The sequence below is a fragment of the Anolis carolinensis genome, chromosome 3 (genome assembly GCF_035594765.1).
Source record: "Anolis carolinensis isolate JA03-04 chromosome 3, rAnoCar3.1.pri, whole genome shotgun sequence".
Lineage (NCBI taxonomy): Eukaryota > Metazoa > Chordata > Lepidosauria > Squamata > Dactyloidae > Anolis > Anolis carolinensis.
The window spans coordinates 30164646-30177083 of NC_085843.1; the positions used below are offsets into that span (position 1 = coordinate 30164646).

General features: G+C 36.8%; 1 protein-coding gene across 5 annotated transcripts in view; it reads right to left on the minus strand.

The window, feature by feature from the left end:
- atp8a2 (ATPase phospholipid transporting 8A2) overlaps positions 1-12438 on the minus strand; it is a 445463-nt gene that overhangs the window by 93796 nt on the left and 339229 nt on the right. For all 5 annotated transcript variants that reach the window (XM_062974659.1, XM_062974657.1, XM_062974656.1 and 2 more), the window contains exons 31-33: positions 12346-12407; positions 10704-10760; positions 7520-7627 (exon numbers count right to left, since the gene is read on the minus strand). In XM_062974659.1, the coding sequence (XP_062830729.1) occupies positions 7520-7627; positions 10704-10760; positions 12346-12407 (227 nt within the window). The remainder of the gene's footprint in view (positions 1-7519; positions 7628-10703; positions 10761-12345; positions 12408-12438) is intronic.

The window sequence follows — 12438 nt, forward strand, 5'->3', positions numbered from 1 at the left end:
TCACCCTCTACCTGCTGGCACGCAACCATCCAGTAACGGCTTCAAGGCACTGATGGAAACTATCGGGTACGGAGTCCGGCTGGCCCTCCATCCTCAGAATGAGTTGAGTGTCATCAGCGTACTGGTGGCACTCGAGCCCAAAGCTCCGCACCAGTCGGGCAAGCGGTCGCATATAGATGTTAAATAATAGAGGCGAGAGAATAGCTCCCTGCGGGACCCCACAAGTTAGCGGAGACCACGCGGAAAGATGGCTTTAAATACATACAAACCGAGGCTTAAAATCAATTAAATTAAAACTAATACATATCAAACTTAAAACATTACATCCAATATTAAAATATAAATTAAAACCATTAAAATACACAAAAGACATTAAACCATAAACATGAAACATTTAAATATTGCACCAGTCCTATGATTTAGGCCAATTAATATTACGATTTCAATGAAAGAAAACTATTTTTTCTTAACTGTAGACTAGTATAACTATTGTATATTATGCAGCTTCTTGAAAGCCGAAGACCAACTTTCTAGACAAAATGCCTTCCTTTTGAAAGCCAAAAGTAATGTCACAACAACGTCTGTTATAGAACTCCAGTATGCCGATGATAATGTAGTCTGTGCTTATTCAGAGGAAGACCTACAAGCCACTTCAAATACCTTAGCAGAAGCATATGAAAAGCATGGACCTCTCACTGTACATCGAGAAAAATCAAAGTACTCTACCAGCAGGCATCAACCAATCCCTCTGCAATGTCAGAAACAAAGCTTTATGGTGTAAATCTAGAAAATGTTGACCATTTCTGCCACCTAGGCAGTCACCTCTCCACAAAAGTCGACATAAGTGTTGAAATACAACACCGTCTGAACTCTGTGAGTGCAGCATTTTTTGAATGAAGCAGAGAGTGTTTGAGGATCTGGACATTCATAGGGATACCAAGATGTTTGTTTATAAAGCTGTTGTCCTTCCAACTCTATTGTATGCCTGTGAAATATGGACCATATACAAACATCATTCTCAGCTTCTGAAAAGATTACATCAGCATTGCCTTCAAAAAATCCTACGAATCTCTTGGAAAGACAGGCAGACAAACATCAACATTCCAGAAGAAGCAGACCACTAGCATTGAAGCGATGATCCTCTCCATCAACTTCTCTTCTCTGGCCACATTGTCCGAATGCCCAACCACCGTCTCCCAAAGCAGTTACTTTATTCTCAGCTCATGAACAGAAAATAGAATGTCAGTGGACAGCAATAAATAAATAAATATGGATTTTGTAATAGTTTTCCTTAATTTTTAAAAAAATTGGAATAAACACCAAGAACTGGAAAGTCCTGGCACTTGAACATTCTAAATGGAGGTCAGCTGTTACCAACAGTGATGTGGATTTTGAAGAGGCACAAATAGGGAGGGAAGGAGAAACGTGCCAAGAGGAAGGCATGTCAAGCAAACCCTTGTTGGGACCGCCTTCCACCTGGAAATGTATGTCATCACAATAAAACATCATGCAGATCCAGAATAGATCTTTACACTCACTTATGGACCCATTGCCAAGACTCTGCTTCTGGAAGACAATCATACTTGGCCACGAGTGACCACCTATGATATGGTATGATGATTACACGCTTGGGCAGAACTTTTTTCTTCACTCTGCATGGAGTGAATGGTCTCTCTCTCTCTCTTTTTTTTTTGGTAATTGATTATTTGTATAGCAACATAATACAACAATACCAGGTTATATTAGTGAACAAATTCAATCATGCACAATTTCGGTGCTGCAGTCTGTATGTCTGCAATACTGTCTTGGCCCCAGTGAGGCATTAATGCTATATCTCGAGACGTCATTTGTTTCAGGAAATCCAATGAGTATTAAATAACACACTTTAAGTAGAAAAACATTTTGTCGAAATATACACCCAGAAACCCAATGCTATTTAACACTATATTTTTTGCTTTGGGACCTGTGTTGTGTTAGAGCAGATGTTTAACCACAACTGTGACACCGGTATTTTTTCCAGTTAGAAGCAATAAAATGAATGGTCAACTCAAATTACTCACAGATTTTCACAACTATTTTTGACATTGCTGAAAAAAGTTTCACTTTGGAAACAACTTTTGTCACTGCTTAACAAATGATTGCCTATTCATCGAGATCACTGGAAGAAATCAATTGGCCTGCCAGATGTTGCTGAACTGCAAGTCCCAGCAGCTCTGACCAATGGTGAAGAAGGCTAAGAGTTGAATCCCAAAAATATTTTGGATGGTCACATTATTCTTACCTATAATTAAGATAGTACTATCTCTCAATCTTAAATGACCACAACTGTTACAACAACATCCTACTTACTATGTTGTCCCTGAATTATTAGGATCCCCAACATTACTTGTACAGAAAGCATGGAGGGAGTGAAAGCACAACCACAAATATTCTGATTTAGTTCTAGTTCAGGTTTACTTGCTACAATAGATCAGTAATAAGTACAATATTCATACTAGCTGGTTCCATTCTAATGGGGCAAAAATACTATGCAAAACATTTAGCAAAGTCCTAAAAATTAAGTTCTTCTCAAACATTCTGCAATGTAATCTATCAATCTATTTATCTTTTTATCTGTTCTAAGCTGCTAACATCAGTATGAAATGAAACTGTTTAAAATGATGACATATTAACAATGGCATTATGAGCTCACCACTTGGGCTGAGAAAGCCAGTTCATAGTTCTAAACAATCCTCCTAATCAAATTTCAGCCAAATTTATAAAAATCTGAATTACAGCTGCTGATACAAATGACACAATGAAGTATACTGAGTGTGCCACAGAAAATTACTGAAGGAATTTGGGTTTGTCTCAGTCATGCAAATGTCCCCTCCTGTCAGATGTCACTTTTTCTCCTCACCCTAGAAAACTGTCCATGGCAAATCTCCTATGGCAATATCATCAATTATTCCCTATATTATATCACAACACAATGAAATATTCCTTAAACCACAACTCCATATGAAAATTTTCTATCCGTTTACTAGATTATATTGGTATATTAGACTGGTATAGCAGATTTTTGGAATTATCTTTCATAGTATTTTGCTTCTATAGTACTTTTCTTTTCTAAGGTACTTCTCTGATGTGTTTTTTTAATAAAAAAATTAATATGCTTAAGGTCATTGCTAGAACTTCCTTATTTCTGTCCAGAACTTGGAAAAAACCTACTTTTTAAATTATAAATCCTATTATGCACTAGCCAACGTGGCCACTGGGCAATTCTGGGAGTTGTAGTATAAGAAACGTTTCCAATTTTTCCACATTGTAGACTGAATAAATAATAAAATAAGCTTTCACTGCCATGGCTTATGCTCTGGAATCATGAGAATTGTAATTTTAAGATAACTTTAGCATTTCCTGTCAAAGAGTGCTGGTGCCCCACCAAACTGAAAATTACAGCTTTCCATGGTATTGAGCTATAGCAGTTAAACTGAATTAATTATGCAGTGTAGATGCATCCCATGTTCCACTGCTTTCACTTATCCGTAGTTTCAGTCTTTGTCCTCCAACATATCTATACAGGATTTTTAAGAAACAGCCAGTCAATACAAGAAAGTGTCTTTTACTGACTTAGGCTATTGCTCCATGTAGCTCAGCATTGTCCCAGCATTGAGAGTGTATCTACACTGCAGAATTAATGCAGTTTGACATCATTTTAAGTGACATGGAATCATGGAATTTGTAGCTCAGCGAGACTAACAAATCTTTGACAGATAAGGTTAAGATGTTATAAAAATAAAGTCATATGACGCCATGGCAGTTAAGGTGATATCGAAATTCTACATTAGAGATGCATCCTGGTTCTTTCTCAGACCCATTTGGAAGAGGCTGGCAATGAAACATGAATCTTCTGCATGGAAAGCATGTGATCTGCCATTTTCTTAACTTCAGTAAATGAACCAGAAAATCTACAATATTACTTCATTATAAAAAAGATAAAAATAGGGAAATCATATTAATTACAAACTTCTTTTGATCTGGTTACATTATGATGTTCACTGATTGTGAACATAATAGATTTATGGTGCACTACTTCTGATGTAAAGGTTGTACTAGTCTCAATGCACAACACAATGACACATTTTCACTAGAGTTTGTTCCCTATGGTATTTTACATATATTTATTAAACCCCCCCCCCTTTTTTTGGTTCCCAGGAGTTTCTTATTTTTCACATTCCCTTTGGGCTCTTGAGTGCTTTTGACAGGCTCATTATTTTTCTCTATTCTCCAAGGGCTGAATTCATGACACCGAAGGGGAAAATTTCACCACCTGCAACTCAATATATGTTGAAGGAACACATCCAAAACCTCACAACATTCAAAGTATAACTACTAGTGACATACACAGCTCCCTCTTGGCTATGATCTCTCAATAATTTATTTTGCAGGTATAATTCCCTTCCTTTCCACAAGTTAGAGAGAAATTATACAAGGAAAATGGGTACTTAATCAGGGGAGGTATACAACATGACCTTAGAAACTGTTTAGTTTGCAAATTATATTCTGTAAAAGAAACCACCAATGAGTCAATCTCATATGGAGAGTTTCAGTATGAATGCTGTTCCCAGATTTACAGCCATAATGAAAAGAAATGTATACATCTGAAGTTCTGGATTATGCTGAGGAATCCTCTTTCTGCCTCAATCACATACTAGGTAAATTTCAGTTTGATAGCCTTTAGTTATGTTTTTATAGCCATCTTTACCATGGAGGGGGGTTTACATTTCTACGGTGATGACCATAGCTACAGCTATTAATGGAACGATCAGTTCAATTAACTCATTGCACATCTGAATTAATTGAAATGATGCCCCCACTGATTATGTTTTTTCAAAACCAGTTCTTCCTAATGCCTATACAATGCAGATATCCTTTGAGGTAAAGTGAAAAGTGAAGTGTTTCTCTCCTAAGAATTAGCTACATGACCAAAAATCGGGAATGATGCCTCCAGATGCTGATGGGCCGAGGGCTGCAATGATCTTTTATCACTGGCAATGTTGGCATGAGCTGAAGGGGTGTTACATGTGATTCCCACCCTGATATTAAAATATTTTTGTCCTCCAAAATTACGCAGCTTCGCAGTTTCAGAGTGATCCAGGACTCATCACTGTGCCTGGAAACTCAGGTTTTGGCAGTGGCCAGGGGAGCTTTTGTACAATTAAAACTTTTGAGCCAGTTGTGCCTGAACCTTGGGAAGTCAGACTTGGACGCAGTGGTCCATGCTCTTGTTATATCTCATTTAGATTGCTGCAATACGCAGCAGCCAGGTTGCTCACCGGAGCGGCGAACAGGGAGCACACAACTCCCCTGTTGCGCCAGCTCTACTGGCTGCCAGTCTGCTACCAAGCACAATTCAAAGTGCTGGCTTTAGCTTATAAAGCCCTAAACGGTTCTGGCCCAGCTTACCAATCCAAAGGTATCTTCCCCTATGAATCACCTCAGAGATTAAGATAGTTTGGGGAGGCTTTGCAAGTGCAACTGATGCGGACAAGAGACAGGACCTTCTCAGTGGTGGCCCCTTGGCTGTGGAATTCCCTCCCTAGTAATATTAGATCAGCCCCTTCCTTTCTAGCCTTCAGAGGAAAGTAAAAACCTGGCCCTGGGATCAGGCTTTCAGAGAATAGCGCAGTGCAATAATAGGCTTGGAATATGTACAGTACTACAGAACAGCCTTGGACTATGATCCTGAATGGCGTGATTTTAATATTAAATGTAATGTTTTAAATATTTAAGATGTATTAATTTTAATTTAATTTATTTTTAAGCCTAGTGTTTTGTATGTGTCTTAAGGCATTGAATAATTGCCCCCCCCCCCCCCCCCGCTCCAAGGTCTAACTGCCATTCTGGAGCAGAATGAAGAAGGCGGGGCCAGGAAGACATCTTTCCACCATGTCTCCTGTATCAATTTAATGATATAATGATATATAATAATATTATACTATACTAATATTATAATACATTGTATATACATGTAATATTAATAATAATATTATGATGTAATACAATGTAATAATAATTATAATTCACTATTATAAATGTATATTTATATTACATGCAATATTACTAATAATATTGCGATATAGTTGTATAATATAATATATTGTATGTATATATACTTGTAACCGCCCTGAGTCCCCTTCGGGGTGAGAAGGGCGGTATATAAATGTCGCAAATAAATAAATAATAATAAATATGTAAGCCACCTTGAATCCCCTTTGGGGTAGAGAAAGGTGGGATATAAATAGGGTAAATAAATAAATAAATATTTGCTTCATTTGGTTCCTAATTAAACAAATTAACTGATGAGTCAAAACACATTTAATTACAGTAGAGTCTCACTTATCCAACAAAAACGGGCCGGCAGAATGTTGGATAAGCGAATACGTTGGATAACAAGGAGAGATTAAGGAGAAGCCTATTAAACATCAAATTAGGTTATGATTTTACAAATTAAGCACCAAAAACATCATGTTATACAACAAATTTGACAGAAAAAGTAGTTCAATACGCAGTAATGCTATGTAGTAATTACTGTATTTACAAATTTAGCACCAAAATATCATGATGTGTTGAAAACATTGACTACAAAATTGTGTATCCAGAACGTTGGATAAGTGAAACTCTACTGTAATTGGAATTTCTTTAACTTCTTGAACATAATGGACACATTCACTGCAGGAATTTTAACCAATATAAAGAAGTTGAGTAGCAGTTACATGGCACAAGCTGATCCACTGGAATTGGCACCAAATTCCCAAACTTGGTATTTCTCAAAACATTTTTGGCAAGCTTCCTTAAGCCTCACCTAGAAGAGATTTTGCTAATTATTTTTAAGATATAAGTAATATGTACTCCCATAAAGCATCAACCCTCCTACAAAACCCCAGACCTTCTCCAAAGACTGGGAATGATGCAAAGTCATTTATGTCCATCTAAAATAGTGGCCATTTAGCTCCCAAGAGGAACCTCAAATGGCATGGCATAGCTCGCTGTACCCCAGAGAATGCTCATGTTACAATGCAGTTTTTCAAGTAAGTTGGTGAAAAGATAAGACCAATTTTAATTGCCGTAGAATGAAATTCCAAGATTTAGACTTCGACAAGTTGGAATCAAACAAGACAAAAGAAATGCATGTTAGGTCTGGGTTGCTGTGAGTTTTTTGGACTGTATGGCCATGTTCCATCAGCATTCTCTCCATAGTGCCGAAAAAAAACCTCACAGCAACCCAGTTATTCTGGTCATGAAAGACTTTGACAATACATCTTAGGTCTCTTCCCATTCAACAGCCATATATTTTGCACAAAGTGGAGGTAACCTCACAGCAGATTGTTTCTTAAAAACACCAGCCAAACCAAACCAAACCTAGGAGTTTAATGAAATGCATGAGTTTAAAGATTGAACTAAAATACTCCCCTTTGGATGATCTTTGCCACTATGAAGAGAAATGCTCTTTGCTGCTGCAAAGAAAAGGACTAACCTGTCCAAGCATGTCTGGTGCAATAGGAATGATGGGCCAGATGGTAGAATAGACTCCAAAGAAGACCAGCCAAAGCAGCATGCTTCCCCAAACAGCTAAGTGGCTGAACTGCAGGGAAAAAGAAACAAATGGTCAAGGAACAGTTCAATGTACAGACTCTCCCTCTGCTCCAAATTCCACAGTTTTGATTCCCAGGTATTATGTGTTATTTCTCTCTGTTCTCTTTCCACCTAAGGCTTTTTGCCAGTTTCACTCAGTGCTGTCTAACACACTTGATTTTGAGCCAGTAGTAAGACTGATTAACCTACTCTTCGGTTCAATCTTTTTTCTGTTAGGCAACATTATTGCTTTTTCTCAGCTTCACTGACTTAAACTTATCTTTCTCCCACAAAAAGGGAGAACAGATTCTTAGCATTTATTTATGCATCAGGTTTTCAATGGGATTTACCAAACAGTTGGGCAACCATTCATCAACAGATTCAGGACTTTATTGCATGAAGGTGAGTGTGCATGATTGCATTACTTATTGCATGATGTCATTGCATACCAGTTGCTTTTTTTAGGTTCCCCCCATTATTTAGTCGTACCTTTTTATTCCTGTACCTTTAATTCAATGCATGATCCCGATGTGGGATTAACAACTAGATTTAGCTCCAAATGTGCTTGTGATTATTATTTCAGATATGTGTATATTGAACCAAATAGTTTACTCTGTTTACATTATATTTTATTGCATTTCTCTGTACTACATTGCTATGGTAAATTCTTTTGCAAATTAGTATAAAATGTATTAAATCTATCTGTCTATACTTGAATAAAAAGAAAAAGAAAAGTTCCAGAGTGAATAAAATATCCCTGTGCAGAAAAAATAATAGTACATATTTTAAAAAGATGAAAACTGAAACCAAAACTGAAGCCATGGCTTTGATCTTGTAAATTTCCACAGTGGAATTCCATCAGTGTTTACTTGGAAGCAAGTTTTCCTAAGTTCACATGGACTTGACATGAAAATATGAATAGTATGATGAATTCATGGTTCTGACAAATCAGTTGGGTTGGAAAATAAATAGGTTTTGCCAGATTACATTATCTAGCACAAAATGTAGTAGCAAATAAGTATGCCTTGTGCCATAAGAATAAAGTAGTTGTTCTTTCTCCATGTCAAGAAACAAGCAAACAATCATGAACCTTCTTTCTGCCTTGTTGAGTGACAGCTACTGTGTGACCCATAATTTATTTATTCAAGCCTTTCATTTTCACCTATCATATCTTATCATTCAGCAACAGGAATTCTCACTTCTGAGACTCAACTTCATGTAACCAATCCACCTGATGATGGAGGAAAGGTTTAACCAAATTGCACACACTCAAGACTTTTCCATTTCTTGAAGGAGGTCTCCTTCAGAAAGTCATCTCCAGCTGAAATAATAAGACTTGTCTGCTGTGAGTGAGAGTAGAATGAACTGCAATGCTGTCTTGCTTGCTTTTGTACAGAAAATATATTTATAAATAAAGGTCAACAAAGAAATGTGGCTATGCTTAAAAACAGATGTATAGCTCTTCCCTGAAATTATAAGTGCTTTTTAAAAGCTTGACCAGCCCCTGTGACTTGTGACGCCATCTCCTGCTTTTTGTCACGGTTTAAATAGCAAAGATCAGTAATTAGCACAGCCTCAGTCATGGGAGAGAAGGCAGTTAGACTGAGAAACTTAACTTTAATATAACTTAAGCAGACACTATATGCCTGAGCCATATAATTTGCATGAATATTTTTTGAAGTAAGAATAATGTTGTTGAATGTTGCCAATATAATGTACAATAGTGGGATAAACTCTTTTAACTCTTCTTGATTTTTTGTGATTCAGTTATGCCACATAGAAAATATTATCCACTTGTTCTCCTCCCCCCAAATTCAACAAAATACAGGTAAAATAAATCCTCAATTAGTACTTCAATTAATAAAAGATACTATTTTATCCATAAATGGCTATTCCATCAACCAGTACATGTCTATCTAGTTGTAGACAGACCGAAGTGGATACACAGATAGTTCAGGAATATAGGTGGTTGCTTTCCATTGAGTCAATTTGACCCTCAAGCCTTTTGCCTGTCATCTACAGCTCAACTGAAGATCAACCCAACATATGGTAGTTCTTTGTGTCTTATCTGTGTTCTAATCCAGCACAAATCTTAGTTTCTCAAAACAGAAAATCTCAGGAATGTTCTGGGTCCAACAATGGCAGAATAAATGTTTCTTGGGTTAATGGAATCCCTCAAATACCTATGAGTTCTGGGCAGCTGTCCAGCTCCACTGTCCTGAAGAATGATGCTTACAGCAGATCCATTTCTTTACAGAGCCTGAGTTATCAGGAACACCCTTCTCACTATTCATGTTGGTTGGTGACTTCTACCGTGTTTCCCCGAAAATAAGACAGTGCCTTATATTAATTTTTGCTCCCAAAGATGCGCTAGGTCTTATTTTCAGGGGATGTCTTATTTTTCCATGAAGAAGAATTCGCATTTATTGTCCAACAAAAAAATGAACATTTATTATATACTGTACAGTAGTTGTCATCACAAACCAGCATAACCAGACAAACTGTGAATCCTATCAAGAATTTCTTATTACTGCCATTATTTCTATGTATATGGTACATACATTTACCGATCCTGCATGCTCTGGTGTTCTGTTCGGCGGGCATTCTTCCAAACAAAAACTTTGCTAGGTCTTACTTTCAGGGGAAGCCTTATATTTAGCAATTCAACAAAACCTCGACTAGGTCTTATTTTCTGGGGATGTCTTATTTTAGGGGAAACAGGGTATGTTGGTAAAACTTTGTGTTTTCATCCAAGCTTTAAAGGTGTTTTGTGGAATCTATTTTGGGGGATGGTTCAGCACCTTGGACAGCTGCTGTAAAGGTTAGACTAAAACCAAAGCAAATTCATCATCCCACTCATATGAAAGCCACCATGTGCCTGGATTATTTTAAATCAGAAGTAAAAAAAACCCCAAATCCAACAAAACACTCCTCTGCAACTATAAACTTATCACAGGAGAAAATGGTGATTCAGCACCAAAAATGGAAAGAAAGACTCAAAACCACATTATTTCCCCTTCTTTGATGAGTACTGCTATAAAACTGAACTGGGGAAAAGTAAGGATTTTAAAAATGCTAATACTTACTCTTGTCCATGCAGTAGTTTCTAAACCAGCTTTCAAACAGACGGTCACTACAACATACTGCAAAAAAGAAAAAGAAAAATGTTATTTTTATCATGTTTATGTTATATCTCATCCTGTTCCCCATGTGGGACTCAAGGTGGCTTATAATTTAAGGTAAAGGAAAAAACCAGTTAAAACAATATATCATAAAACAGTTAAAACATGAAACAACCAATCCAATTAAGTTAGAACAGTTAATAACACACTCACATAATAAAACCTACTGCACACCTAATTAAAACATCTTTAACGAACAAAATCCTAGCACACTTCCCTCTGTCAACCATTGCTTTCCTCTTTCTGTTTTCAGAAAGCCAAGATTTAATAATCTGTTGTACCGTATTTTCAGGTGTTTTTAAAATGGCTGTTTCTCTCCTCCCATTTGCCCTCAGCCAATGGCTGCAAACTGAGTTCTTGTTTAGTGTTATATAAATGAACTGCCTATAACAAACACTACAACTATCACAGTTTGGCAGGGTTAGCCCCAATTAATTCTGTTTTTTCCCCCACAGTTTATTTCTCCTCCTCCTCCTTTCTCTTTTTATTCTCAGCTTACTTCAATGACTTTAAACTGATTTCAAAGTGCAAATGTAGTTTGCACTAATTTAACTCGGGAGAGGAAAGAGGAAGGAGTGGAATCTTGACTTTCCTTCCCTGTAGACTCTGACAAAAGCAAATTGCTGCAGCCTCTCCTACTTTGTTTTTCCCAATTGATAATTTTGCCATCTTGATGACATTTTAATGTTTCTTGATTACATGTGCCCAGTCTTCAACTATGAAATAACTGAAAGTATGCTTTCTGTCTCTGTCTGTGTCTCTCCTCATCGCCGTTTTTGGTTTAGGTTCATGGAGCTTTACTAAGAATGGCATGCTGAGAATACCTGGACTTGATGAAGCTGTACTGAAAATGATAAAGTGAATTAAACCACCATGGTTAATTGCTTACAACACCTAGTTGTAGTTGAATACTGTATTATAAAGCCATTCAAGCATATTCTGGAAAATGTCTAATTAAAAATAATTTAAAAGTAAAAAGAGGCCCAAGCAAAAGCAAGTTGCTATAGCTTTTTCTAGCCACTGTGTTCTTCTTTATTAATAACTTTTGCCATCTTGACAACACTCTGATGTTACTTGACCTCATGTATCCCCATTTTCATCTATGAAATGGTTTAAGGTACATGGAAGTTCATTCATGTAAGGATTTGCATGTCATAGTGAACCAGAATTCTTGCCAATTTTGGCTTACTATAAACAAGGCAGGTATGGCATTCACAGCAACTAAATAAACCATGGTCTTCCAACAATTTTTTTTGTAGATCATGACATTTTAATTTGGCTATCTGTCTTGTCTCTTCCTTGACAAAGCAGAGAAATGGCCCATGGATTGCTCTTGGTTTACTTCTGTGCTTTGTTAGGGGACAAACAAGCAGGTAGTCATGATAACCATGAACGAAATATGGTTTGTTCAAAATAAGCCAGAACTCTAAAGAATTCTCAAAAATGTTGGTTTACTGTCATATCCAAACATTCCCAAATGGATGGCATTGCAGAAGAAAATTAAAAGAATCTGAAATTTCTGGCTGACATGGATATGACAACTTACCGTATAAACTATGTTTCCAACAAACAGATAGTCTACACTCTGGCCATTTGTAAATACTGCATCTGAAAAAAAGAAAGAAAATTAAATACCATG